Source organism: Neophocaena asiaeorientalis, unplaced genomic scaffold, assembly GCF_003031525.2.
Source record: "Neophocaena asiaeorientalis asiaeorientalis breed wild unplaced genomic scaffold, Neophocaena_asiaeorientalis_V1.1 scaffold123, whole genome shotgun sequence".
Taxonomy (NCBI): Eukaryota; Metazoa; Chordata; class Mammalia; order Artiodactyla; family Phocoenidae; genus Neophocaena; species Neophocaena asiaeorientalis.
Genome location: NW_020173666.1, coordinates 9496486 through 9510858, shown reverse-complemented (window position 1 = coordinate 9510858; position 14373 = coordinate 9496486). Strand labels below are relative to the sequence as shown.

Here is a 14373-nt window from a genome sequence, read left to right as displayed (position 1 = left end):
CTGTGCTCCGCAACGGGAGAGGCCACAACAGTGAGAGGCCTGCGTACCGCAAAAAAAAAAAAAACTAAGCACAGAGATTCCCTCTGGGAGAGAAACTGGGTGGCCAAGGGCGGGGGGGAGAAGTGTATCTCCTTTTATTTGTTTAACCAGCACTTACACGGCCTTTCCTATGTGCCAGGCACAGTCTAGTTCTTTCTAGGTATTAGTTCATTGAGCCCATGATCCAAAATCCTAAACTACTTTACAGTTGCAAAACCTCAGCACAGAGAGTGTAAGTGACTTGCCCAACCAAGGCCGTCCAGCTAGTAAGTGGGCGAGCCTGAAGCCAAGACTCGCACCCAGGGTGTCTGGCTAGTGTCCGTGCTCTTAACCACTTGACTACATAGCTTAGGGGGACTTATCTATCACAAGTTAACCTTTTATACTGCTGGAATTTCATATCATGCCCATGTATTACCAATCCAAAAAAATTAAAGATACAGCCACATATAGCTGTCTCTAGAAGTGAGAGCTAAAAGGGAGATGTCTATACTTGGTCCTTCCTGAGTCTCAGTTCCTTCATAGGGAGGAATAAAGTCAGGAACGTAATTCATTTACAAAAGAAGGGGAACAAAAAATGGAAACGCAGACAAGCATCATTTGGCAATCAGTACTTGTAACATCCACAGGAAGAGTCAGACCTTTTTTTTTTCCTTCTATGTAACAGGCTATGTAACATTTCCTCTTTCCAACAAACAAGCATCATTTGGCAATCAGTACTTGTAACAACCACAGGAAGAGTCAGACCTTTTTTTTCCTTCTATGTAACAGGCTACGTAACATTTCCTCTTTCCAACAATAGGTAACAGTTTTACAGAGCTACTACCTCATAGAGATCTGGCTCACTTTGCATGAACAGGAGACTATATTTGATCCAAGCATCCCAACTTTCAAATGGCTATCAAAAGTGATACATCCAACAGAAACTGCACGCTGTGTTCTTCAGAGAATTCTGTAGATTTTAACCTGAAAGATGAATTTGCATGTTACGTTAGGACAGAGAATACAGGACTGGCTTTACTCAAAGTGCCAGCAAATTTTCTTCACCAGCTTCTCCCTCAGTTCCAACACTGCCTCATCCTCGGTGCTACGGGCATCTGCTCACCACCAGCCGGCCTGGCCTGAGGCCAGCCACGTCCCTAAAGGGGACCTGCAAGGACCATGCCGCTAGTGGACACAGCATCAAATGCTGAGGAGCACTTTGTTTTTACAGGGCACGGATAGTCATTCATATATTCATTCTTTCCCCAAAAAACAGCTATTTGAGTCTTTATTTTACAAGGGACTTTTGATCATTAAAAATAACAATACTGTAAGAGCCAAAGGAATGAAGCTCTAGCAGTGGAATAATAAAGCCAATATGCAGAAGGTGGAGTATCCACCCTGCAAGGATTTCGAGCCACACTTTCGTGCTCCTTAAATGACCAAATTGTTGTTGTTGTTTTTTTAAGGCAGGGGAAAGTAAGGCAATACTCGCTAGTTTCTTCAGCTACCTGCCATGATATATTTGTTAAAAACCCCAGGAATTCAGGGTTTTAATACAATCTGGCCCCAACAGACTTTCCAATGTTATTTCCCACTCACACAGAGCCAGGTGACCTCTGCTTTGGGCCTGTGTCGCAGGTTACATGCTCTCTAAGAAATGCTCTCTCGCTTCCACCACACACCTTCCAATCTACAACCTGCCCATCTAACACGCTCAGATCAAATGCCAACCTTTCTCCAATTCTCACACCTCTCTTTGGGGACCCCTTTGCTCCCAGCGGAAACAAACAGAAAAATCAGTGGGAATTCTACCTCTGAGGTGGACCTCTAATTCTCTTCATTGAAAAGCTTTTTTTTCAAACTGAATTATTATTTACAAGTGTCTTTTACTTTTCCTACTCAACTATAAGCTCCTTGAAGGTAAAAAATAACATCTAACTCATTTTTATATACCTGCAACATTTAGCAAAAAGTTGTTTATTTGTTAAATAAACAAGTGAATAAATGAATGAATACGGGAAAGAGGAAAACAAACTCCCCAATAGCGACACTGAGTTTTATAAGGGAATTAGCACCCAAGGATCATAGTTACTGCTAACAGAAAACCACATTGCTCACTTCTGCTAATGAAACTGAAAACTACCTTAGGAACCATCATAAGAAACTACGAACTCTGAGACCAAAGTTCTCTGTGTCCTGGTAAAATCAGTATTTCCCGCCCAGATTTTTAAAAAAATTTTTACATGCGCCAACCATCTTCAAGAACTTGAATATGTTTTGGCATCTGGGGATCCGGGGTGTCAGCCAGAGAGACTCAGTAACAGCAGTTTCACACACAAATAGGGCATTTTCTGAGCTCATTGCTCTTAGCTGTCCTAACCCAGGCTATGGAAGCCGAAATGCCCTCACTCTCATAAACAGGAGATAAGTGGGTTCGCCACATCAGAGCTGGCTCTGTAACTCTTCCCCTGGTGCAAGCTGTATAGCAGACACATACATTCCCAGGAGCAATTCATTCCAAAGAGCAAATCTGCATCTAAGTGGCTTCTGGGAGACTAAGACTCTACACTACTCACACAGCAGTTTAAGAAGAGTGATTCAAAGTCGGGTGGGGAATTAAAAAAAGAACCTCAGGCTGCAATTACCTTCATCATCCAGTAAGAAGCATTTGCTGGGCTGACATTATCTAAATGGAAGCAGGAACATAGGTCTTTTCTATTTTTGTCTCCTGTTAAGTATACCCCAATCCTAACAAGGCCATATGAACAGCTGTTTATAGATGGAGAATACATTAATGCCACATCAAGTTCAATGTTTACATGAAGGCTTTGTTCAGGAAGTCTATGCCCGATGAGACTCTCTTAACAGCTATTGGAATTTTTCAAAAGATGGTATACACTGGAAAAGGGATTTTCCATGTAAATCAAAAACAGCATTAACAGGAACCCAATATCAACAGGGCTGGCACGTCTGATGCCTTCAATAGTGGCCTTGTTGGCTGAAAAATAACATTGGCTTCTCTGGGGAATTCCAGCGGTAAAACTAATTCTCTGTATAAAACGTCTTTACAGACGATATTTCCACTCAATTCAAATACAGCCTCTAGACATTTCTTCTCTCTCTCTCCTATAGAGAACTAGAACAGAAGTTCAAAGCCTTACAGGCTGGAATCAAATGGTCATTCATTTCTAAGGATACAAAGGAACTTAGTTCTGAACACCCATCACTTCTCGGTGCATTCCTGCCCATTCCACTCCTCACAGCGTCAGGGGAATATCACAGCAAAGCCGCTGACTGTTGCAAGTCCTTTGCCTCTCCGTGTATCAATCCGCTGAATGGGACTGTCTCCTGAGGGTGGGCTGAGAACCAATGAGGGGAACTGCTCATTTGAGAATACTGCGTGCTGCCTCCTGATGGACAGTGGTGGGGCTGGGGGCATGGGATCCCTGATTGAGAGATTAACAACACACGGGCATAATCGCTGTCACTTGCTGAGAACTTTACACACGTTATCTTGTTTAATTCTCAAGAGCTGGGCACAGAAGCGTTCAGGGAAGGGTAGGTCCTACTGCTGAGGATCAGACCACCTCCTTCAGACTGCTGGCCTTGACAATGTGAGCGAGCCCTGGTCCACGAAAGAGCTGGCACTACCCCAGACCACCTGAAGGGGGCTCTCTGATTGCAGGACCCAGGAATTTGCATTTTCACAAGCTCCTCGGGTGAGTCTTAAGCACTGTGAAGTCTGACAACCATTTCCTTAAACACTATACACATCCATGAGTCTCAAACACCACTAGGATGCTTCTTTTCTAGAAAAGCATGGAACCTGAACAGCAACTCAATCCCTGCGGGAGGAGTTCCATGCGACTTGTCACCATTCCCACCATCTCTTTCACTCACATATATAATAAGAGGGGTTTTGGTTTCGTTTTCCCCAGCTCAAACCTGATCAAGACACTAAGACTAACAAACATGAATTTCTGGATACCTGACTAAAACCAAAAGTAGACCAAACGTCCTAAACTCACGTCGCTTACCCTCCGGTCTTGCATATTTTAAACACCCAATAGGGCTCAGTGAATATTCAGTCCAGACAGTTAAGATATACCCAAAACAGCTGCTGAGGGCTTCTTCTTCCTCCACCTTCTGATGTTCTTACAGTTTCTACTCAAAACAAACAAACAAACAAAAGTACCGGGTCTTCCCTTCCAGAGAGCCAGCTGTGTGGTTTTTATTAACAGGCAAAGGATTAGCTTCTCGGGAAAATAAAGCAGGGGAAGCTTCCTTCTTTTCAAGTACCAGGCTGCCTCTGGTAACGCTGAGAGCACATGAAATTTAGGGAAGGGCAGACTCTGAAATGACCACTCCTAAGGATCATTCAAAGTTGTATGAAAAATTGTCTTCCAAAAATCACTTAAATTCTTTTATCTGTGTAATTTTAAAACCTTTTTTTAGCATGAAAGTGGGACTGCTGTTTCCTAATTCATCACCAAAGCAAGTCAAGGTAAACTTTAATAAGACAGTGAGCTCACAGGACGGGGGGAGGGGAGAGGAGACTCCCGTGTTCAGGTTTCCTGCCCCACAGGAGCCGGGCTGGACCCGAGCGGACACCGACTAGCTCAAGCTCACGGCGGCCCGTGGGGCAGGGACGGAAGCCTCATCTTCCAGGTGAGGAATCAAGCCTCTGTGTCCTCATTCGGGCTCCCCCAGATGCAGAGTCTGAGCCAAGGTCGTGGGTACAGAAGTTTCTAGAAGGTGATCCCAAGAAGCCCAAGCGAGGGAGTGAGGCCAGTGAGACCAGAGGGCAGAAAGCCCATAAAAGGTGTGAAATGAGGTTCCACGTGCAAGAGGAATCAACTCCACAGGGGCCTCTGAAGAACTGTGGGGTGCACCCCAGAACTGTCTTGGCAGGGGATAGCGCAGCTGGGGTGTCATCCAGCGATGCCCACTCCTCCCTGGCTGAGCGCTGCCCCCAAGGTCACACAAACTGTGAAGGGCAGGCCCGGACTCAAGCCCAGGTGGGACTCAAAGCCTGCCTGCCTGTCACCACACCATCCACCTTCCCCACCTCCACGAACATGGGCTTCTCGTGCCATCGTGATGTTAGGCTCAGCTGAGAGCTTCCCTCTTTGCTCTCTCCTCTCCCTTGTCTTCTTCCCTCCATCCCCCCAACACAGCCCCGACCTTAAAAACAGGCAGGCTTCCTTCTGACAGACAGGCTTCCTTCTGAGATGTTCACTCACAGGCGTTTAACTTCCTTCACAAGCTACACAACTACTTCAAAAAAGAAAATAAACAAAGGGGGCAGGGGGGTGGGGGAGGGACAGACTGGGAGTTTGGGGTTAGCAGATGCAAACTATTCTATATAGAACGGATAAGCAACAAGGTCCTGCTGTAGAGCAGAGGGAACTGAATTCAATATCCCGTAATAAACCATAATGGAAAAGAACATGAAAAAGAATGTATATATATATATGTATAACTGAATCATTTCGTTGTATTCGTTTAACTTCCTTCACAAGCTACACAACTACTTCAAAAAAGAAAATAAACAAAGGGGGCAGGGGGGTGGGGGAGGGACAGACTGGGAGTTTGGGGTTAGCAGATGCAAACTATTCTATATAGAACGGATAAGCAACAAGGTCCTGCTGTAGAGCAGAGGGAACTGAATTCAATATCCCGTAATAAACCATAATGGAAAAGAACATGAAAAAGAATGTATATATATATATATGTATAACTGAATCATTTCGTTGTACGGCAGAACTTAACACGACATCATAAATCAGCTATATTTCAGGGTTGTTTTTGTTTTTTTTTGTTTGTTTGTTTTTGGTTTGTTTGCGGTACGCGGGCCTCTCACTGTTGTGGCCTCTCCCGTTGCGGAGCACAGGCTCCGGACGCGCAGGCTCAGCGGCCATGGCTCACGGGCCTAGCCGCTCTGCGGCATGTGGGATCTTCCCAGACCGGGGCACGAACCCGCATCCCCTGCATCGGCAGGCAGATTCTTAACCACTGCGCCACCAGGGAAGCCCCTATACTTCAGTTTTTTTTTTTAAAAAAAAAACAACAAATTGATAGAGAAAAAAAGAAAGAAAAGAAATCAATTCCATATTTGCCAAGCATTTGGGAAAGCAGTCCATCGTGGCTGTTTTGTTTCCAACACAAGCACATTACTCTGGAGCAATGGAGGGCATAGACAGTAAATCCCTGGGGAGAAGATGCTTCATGCCCACAGAGCACGGTCTCACCAGGAAGACAGGGTGGTGATAAACCATCCAGGGAAGGATGGGCAGAGGTATGCACTGCATCCATGCGGGTACCTGTTGGCATACACAGTTCAGACCAGGGTGGAAAAGCCCTGCCACAGGCTAAGCTAAGCCACCTGTACACACTGACATGGGTATTCCTAGGTAAGTTACAAAACTGTAACCCATAAGAATGGGTCCGTAGGACAAGAACTCTAGCAGTCATCTAACATATCCTGGCCCTCCTCTTATGCTGTTTCCCTGACAAAAAAAAAAAGTGAAAAACAAGATTAACTGACCTGCTTGATCCTTAACTGTCTGGGAAAAAGAAAAACAAAAGGTACATTTGCCTCTTCCGCTACTTTCTACAGAACTTCATTCCTGCAAGTACCAAAAGGGCTATTGATTCTGCAGTGACTTCTTATTATGATAGAATACATAGAGGTGTAACAGGCAGTGAATGCATCCCTCAAGAATAATGAATCCAGCAAATGGTCACACGATGTCTTATGTAGAATACTCAGACCTGTAAAAGCAGCCCAGGGTGGCTGAATGATGACCCTAATATAACCAAGTAATTAATTAGTTCCATCATAATTTTGGTTTTATGACACTCACTTTTATATGTCAATAGTCAATGTAATGGCATTTTAAATTAGAGGGAAACCTCGAGACAGGAGGAAAAGGCAGTATATACCTTACTGAATCACAAATAACCACTGCGCCACCAGGGAAGCCCACAATCTGATTTTTTAATTCCAAAAATGACCCAATAAACTTGTTTTATAATTAAATTGATCCTAACTGCTTCTCTTTTTGTTTTCCATCCATTTTTGGTAATCATGCAGAGATGTCTATTGGACATCTATTATCATTATAATTAAGTATAAAAATTACTTTGTGTGCTTGTAACATAAGACCTCACGCTTGGTCTACTATGGGGGCTTGGCCAGCTCCCTCCAGGGGTACAGAAGGAAACCACAGGTTTTCAGTGTGAGCTGGAGCCCCTAATTCACCTGACTACAAAATATGGAATATGCACGAATAATTAGCTCAGCAGTTCAAACCTCCAAATGACTGCCTTCCATGGAAATCTCAGCTTCAGAAACATAAGCTGGCAGACAATTTTTCATTTTTAGGTCTTTACAAAATTTTAGAATTCATGACCTACGTGAAAAGTTCGTAGTTTATTGAGGAAGCAGTACTCAGCAAAAGAGTTAAAGAACTGAACTGCATCAACCCTTCTTCGAACCCAGTAAATGACTGCACAATGCCTTTGCCTTACACTCAACTGAACAGAAAAATCAACTTTGGCATTTATGCTGGCTTTCATCTCCTTCAGTAAAAAAGTAATTACAGTACTAAATATCATGGGTGATTTTTTTTTTAAGACTGCAATTTTCAAGAAAGTTATTTTGTGCAAAAACCATTATTTTCTATTTTCACTAAAAGAGATAATTACTAAAATGCATGGAATTTTATATCAAATCTACCTGGTTGGCATCTGTGTTCTTCTAAGAAAGGAGAAAACATTCTTTGAATAGCTTAAACAATCTCGGTTTGCAAGCAAAATCACAGCCTACAAATATTAGCTGTGATACCAGCAGTGAAGAAGGAAGAAAGAACAAAACCTTACCATTTGCCGTATCCTTTTTAAAGTTATCCAGGAATTCCTCCAGGAGTTGGGACTGGTTAGGAGGGGGCAGCAGACCCTTCTGGTCCCTTGAGAACAGGTCACTGTCTGACCATGAAGAACACAGAGTTGCTTTTGTGTCCGGCAGCCTGGCGATCAGAGTGAGCGCGACACTCTTCTCAGAAAACAGGGCCTCCATCTGCTTGAGGTCAAGATCAGACACAGCTTCCCCATTTAAGGTCATGATTTCATTGCCCTTTCTCAGCCCTGAGGAGAAAGGGGACACAGAGGAAGAAGAAAGAGAGATATTACTGAGAGAAATATTTTAAGATGAAAGATGGCTGCAAACTCAAACCGTCTAGCGTTCTCAGGGACTGCTCTGTCGCCACTTTAAAAGAAAGCGCCAAAATGTGTAGTACTCGGATTCCACTGGTAACAAATTTCAGCTCTCAGACTAGTGTTAGAAGAAATAGTTTGAGGGTTACTCAAATTGATTATTCCTCTATGTGATATTCAGTGCCCTGGGAAATAACATTAGCCTGTGTCTGTCTGCCTGCCTGGCTCCATCTGTCTGTACGTATGCATGTGTACTGTGTGTGTGTATACTCTCTCTCTCTCTTTCAAAACCACACACACAAATTCTCTCTCTAGATATACATATAGGTGTGTATGGATATGGATATGGAGATGCGTCTTCAATTCAACTATTAAGTTTACTTTCTTTAAAATTCTAGGAGAAACTGTTTTCTGACGAAACCATAAGAAAATTTCACTAGCCAGACTGCACTGCACCGCACAGAATTAAGAGAGAACAGAGACACCGTGAGCCTCACGGACCTTCCCCATATGCCGGGCCACCCGGGAGAACATCGCTTATAAAAATGCGGCTGAGGTGCTGATGCCCGTCCACCTGCGCAGTCACTGCGAAGCCTAGGAATGAAAATAAAAGGAGAAAACGAGTCTAAAGTCATCACACTAAATCAATGGGCAGTACTTCCTTGACCATCTATTCTCATGAGTATGGTATCTTTAGAAAGTCTAAATTACAACTATTTTGATATCTAGCAGGGGCAGAAAAAGGGGAATGTGTCAGATCTAAAAGTATAAGAAAAATGAGTGCACAGCCTCGTTCAAAAGTTGAGACAATCTATCCATGTTCAGAGCAGCATTATTCGCAACAGCCAGAAGGTGGAAGCAACCCAACTGTCCGTGGACAGAGGAATGGAAAAACAGAACGTGGTAGAGACACACAAGGGAATATCTTCACTCAGAAAAAGGAAGAAAATTCTGACACACGCTACAACACAAACCTTGAGGACATTATGCTACATGAAATAAGGCAGCCACAAAACAACAAATACTGTATGATTCCACTTATATCAGGGACTAGAGCAGTCAAATTTATAGAGACAAAAAATAGAAGGTCGGTTGCCAGGTGCTGAGGGAAGAAGGAACGGGAAGTTATTGTTTAACAGAGTCCCGGTTTTGCAAGACAAAAACAGTTCTGCAAATAGGTGCTGTTAATGGTGACACAACAATATGAATGTATTTAATGTCGCTGAATTGTCATTTTAACCATTCTTAACAATCGTTATGAAGGTAAACTTTATGTTATGGGTAGTTTACCACAATTTAAATGTTTTTTAATTTTTTTAAAAAGTTGAGACAAAATATAGTCCTATTAAAATAAATTAAGTTCGCTTCAATACAAAATATTTGTTCAGAAACAACTCTATATGGGGCTGGGCAACCAGGAGAGACAGCCCTTCTCTGAATGCATCGCCCTCTGTACTCCATGCCCTTGACTGTGATTCCATGGTGGGAACACACGTTTCCATGTCTTGGTCCCATAACACTGGGAGTTCCTTGACAATAGGAAGAAAGGCATGTCCCCTGTTTCTTCTGTGCTCAGGCAGAGCCCAGAAGATTGTGGTCACCAAAAAGTATCTTTTCAAGTACCTTCCTTCAGTCATTCAAATGCAAAGAAGATGCACCAATGGGGACTGTGGAGAGTAGAGTAAAGGCCAATAGAAACACAGACAACATGCTCAGTGGGCTTCAGAGGAAAAACCAACATAACACTTGGGGCCAAACAGATGACGTAAAATTAAGAAACAAAGAACATGTCAATTTTATCAAGTACAAAAAAAACAACTCATAAAATGGAAATCTTAACATATTACAATGACTAGGATTTAATCAGCTTGAGTCATTTTAAGCAAAATAATTATGTCAATATATCTAACACGAAATAATCTTTCTACGGAGATATTTACTGACCATTATATAATTATCAGGTTCCTATGGTAAAAGGCAAAAGATAGGAAGGAACTTTCAGACACGAACACAGTCTATAAAGAGCTCAAAGCCAAGTTTAAACACAGACAGACAGAAATGCAAGAATTAAATGCTACCAAGTGAACGGCTGCTTCCTTGAAGGCGCTGTCACGCGGAACCTCTTAGCCTCGGCATCCTGAACTGATAGAGTTAAACAAATAGCACTTTCTTTGAAATCTTCAGCCTTCAAGAACCAGTCACCTCAAGATCTCAACATCATGATCTCTGCCTGTTGCAGCACCAAAAGTAGAAGCCCGAGATGCAATCGCTCTCGTTAGGTGTGGTTCTCAGCATTACAGGAATTTGTGCTTGTTCGGGGGTGTATGCACGAAAGAGAAATGGACAGATGTGACTCTGAAGGGCCTCCTGAATCAAACCTTGCCCTGAAAACGTGTGTGCTATTGAGGTTCAGAACTGAGCTTTGGTGTCTGAAAGTTCCCAAGAAACAGTAAATAGGGTAGTTTCATGGTCTTGGCTATTTCCCTATAAATAGGAACAAATTGATATACTATGTTAAATGGAAAACAAAACGTTTTCTTCACAACAAATAATGCACTGAAAAAATGCCGTCTGTAATTTGCATTTGCTAGTTAGAAAGAAGGTCAAAGAAGTGAGATGGCTGAACTTTGCATAAGTAATATTTCATAGTTTCAGAATTCTCAATAGGAAGAAGAAAACTCTTGCCCAGAATCCTAGGAAACTGCCACTGTTCAGTTATAATCACAGCCTCCTGCATCACTGAGGAGTCTCTTCTCCATATTTTTAATGGATTTTTGTTTTGTTATCTCCCAAGTTAATACTGCACCTAGATATTAAATACAGTTGGTCAAAAAATAAAACATCTCTTTGTGGGGGAAAATGTTTAGAAAAACGTATTCGATGTATCTAACGTTGAAATGGAGAAAAGGTTAATGTAAAAAAAATACTTTATATTGACATTGAAAGGGAGAGGGGGGGCTTCCCTGGGGGCGCAGTGGTTAAGAATCCCCCTGCCAATGCAGGGGACACGGGTTCGAGCCCTGGTCCGGGAAGATCCCACATGCCATGGAACAACTAAGCCCGTGCACCACAACTACTGAGCCTGCGCTCTACAGCCTGTGAGCCACAACTACTGAAGCCTGCGTGCCACAACTACTGAGCTTGCGCTCTGGAGCCCACGAGCCAGAACTACTGAAGCCCATACACCTAGAGCCCATGCTCCACAACAAGAGAAGCCACTGCGATGAGAAGCCCCTGCACACCACAATGCAGAGCAGCCCCACTCACTGCAACTAGAGAAAGCCCGGGTGCAGCAACAAAGACCTAACGCAGCCAAAAATAAATAAATAAATAAAGTTATTTTTTTTTTTAAAAAATTGAAATGGAGAAGAGATTTAATGTTTAACAAAACCAATCTTTATATTAACTGAGTAACATCTCCATGGTGAGAAGTACTATATTAAATATAAACCCATTATGTAAGTTAAATAAATAAATGCTATGAAGTGATCTGGGTAACACTGACCCTTAATTGTTAAACTGAAGGCAAAGCAATCAGATAAGCCTTCTTCAAGAAAGTCAGACTTTCAGTTAGTTCTTGAAGGACAGGTCAGATTTACATACTCAGAGAGGAGGGACTGGGGGAGGGAGAAATGAGGGGAGCCGTCCAGGTGAGTGAAAAGCTAAGAGCAAAGACACTGAGACAAAAAGAACTGTTACATGAATCAGAAGTTAATCAGCTTAGAACCGCCCCCAGCACACTATAAATCCATTGTCTTGTTATTGTCACCATCATTTCAAATTTCTCTTCAATTTTTACATTCATCCCTTTTAATTACTTTGGCATTTTTAACTAACAGTAATACATACCTTTTAGCCTACTAATATAAACAAACAGAAATGAAGAAAGAGAAAGGAAGCTCAGAAACTATTGTCATAGTTTCTGAAAATGTAAAGAAAAAATATTAGGTCCAAAGATACTGGGGCAAGCTAGGCAAGGATGGACCAGACAGTTCTCTGATGAGGGTGTTCCTTAACCTTACCGAAGTCAGACACACCCCCGGTCTTTGTGAGCTGCACGTCATAAACATTTAGTGGAAAGACTTCTATTTCATCATAAACCTACAAAAGGTAAAAACCAAAATCAGAGGATTTGATGTCATAATATCTGGAAATTTATTTTGACTGTTTCCAAACCAGATGCCAATTTAAACAGAACTTTCCCCCCAGATTACGTATTTTTAAAATTAAGGGGCCACAGGTGGGGTTCAGATGTCCCTTTCTGAAGCCAAAGCCCACTCACCTGCTCTTGCATGTATTCATACGGTGCAGGAATACTGTGCTCAACGTTCTCATCCACTAATTTTCGAAGTTGCAGGCCGTAGTGGCTGGGTTCCAACTGCCTCATCTACAAAGAAAGAGACAATTATTCAGCTGTCGAATGTTCCTTCTAAATGCATCACTGTTCATTAAAAATCAAAGTGGAAATTTCTCAAAGAAATATATAATTTGCTGAGTTTAAATCTACATAAGAGCTCAAATTTAAGTATGCAAAAAAGAAAAAAAGGGACAAATAATTATCTTTAAGGTTTTCTCTAAATGATACCGCTTACCACTAAAAGCAAGAGAGGTGATTTGAAGAAGTATGGTCATAGACATCTGATAGTAGAATATATCTCATCATCAGTAAGTGCTCTCTTTTTATAGATTGACTGTACCTAACTTTAAGTTGTTTCCTGTTACTGAAGTAGGGAAATTTGTGAAATGTCAACCATCGCATATTCTACAGACTTCAGAATTAGGAATTTCCTATTCCAACCACTTCTCACAAGAAAAGGTGTATACACGCACACACATCCTCTCTCAGACACATTTTCAACAATGACAAATTATCTCAGGCCTCTGTTCTAATTGGGTCTAATTCACCCACTACTTCTGACCTCCTCTATCAGAATGCTTACCAACTTAATAAGTAATATCATTGCTATCGAACAATACTGTTTGCTGTCTGAATAAACACCTGACATAATGGAGTGAAAGGAAAGTAAATTCACGATTATAACCTGTGTGTATAAATGTCTGGAATCCTAAGGCGTAAGTCAGTGACAAAGGAGGCCTGAAATGAACGATGATCTAGTAAGTCAGTGTTCGTGGTAAAGAGTTACCAAACTCTACATGACTTTTTTACCATTTCATGTATTTGCATTTTCTCTGCAAAGTTAAAAATATTTCAGCTCTACTGTGCCATCTGGTGGTCTGAAAGCATCTGATCTGATGCTGCTGTGTCGGCTTCATGGATCTCAGAGGGCTCTCTTGAAAATGTATCATAAACTTCCTTTTCAAAATAAAACCCAGTTTGAATAAGGAATAAAACACCATCTCATAACAATCTCCATGAAGCAACTGTGGATGGTACCAAGTAACTCATTTAATCTGGAGAAACTTGATAAAACTACTTAGGATCAAATCAAAATAATTCAAAGTTTACACCACTTTCTCATAGAGCACCATCTCTAAGTACCCTAAATAACAACAGCCTTCATAATTATCCCAGATATAGAGGTACATATAGAATTCCAGTAAGATAGCTCAGGCTCTTCATGAAGGCAAGGGGTCATGACTTATCCTTCTAAGACATGAAGAGAATACTAAATGTGTTAATTAACAAATACGTCAAAAAAAAAAAAAAAAAAAGAAAGTGAGGTCTTAAACACCGCTCAAACTTAGAAGGCACGGGAGGGCGATGTGAACGATTATTTCCATTCAGAAGTATATTTCTACCGCAAAATCCACTACCTTGCACGCCAAAGTCAGAATATCTTCTACTCTGTGTTCCGGCTTGATCATCACGGTCACAGCTTGATGGTCCTGAAACTGAACGTCAGTCTGGCTCTCCCATGAGCCGTCTCGGGGAACACGATCTACTGCTGACCCGTATATGTGCAGCAGGTCATCCACCTGTTTTTAGATCCCAAAGGAAAAGGTGGACAGACTTGATAAGCAAATGATGGAAACTATTGGGAAAATGCCCCCTTAATTTATAGTTAGCCATTTCACACTCCTCGCATCCTGGCTTCTCATGACCCTCTGGGGCAGACAAGCCTGGGATTTCCTCATTTGTTTAACCCACGTGCAACTGAAGCCCTGGGAGGC

The 14373-nt window shown here is 42.0% G+C and overlaps 1 protein-coding gene across 1 annotated transcript in view; it reads right to left on the bottom strand.

Annotated features, from left to right (window-relative positions):
- TIAM2 (TIAM Rac1 associated GEF 2) overlaps positions 1 to 14373 on the bottom strand; it is a 111954-nt gene that overhangs the window by 55036 nt on the left and 42545 nt on the right. Inside the window, 5 exon segments of the mRNA XM_024747918.1 lie at positions 7909 to 8172; positions 8743 to 8835; positions 12264 to 12342; positions 12524 to 12628; positions 14017 to 14178. Coding sequence (XP_024603686.1) covers positions 7909 to 8172; positions 8743 to 8835; positions 12264 to 12342; positions 12524 to 12628; positions 14017 to 14178 — 703 coding nt within the window.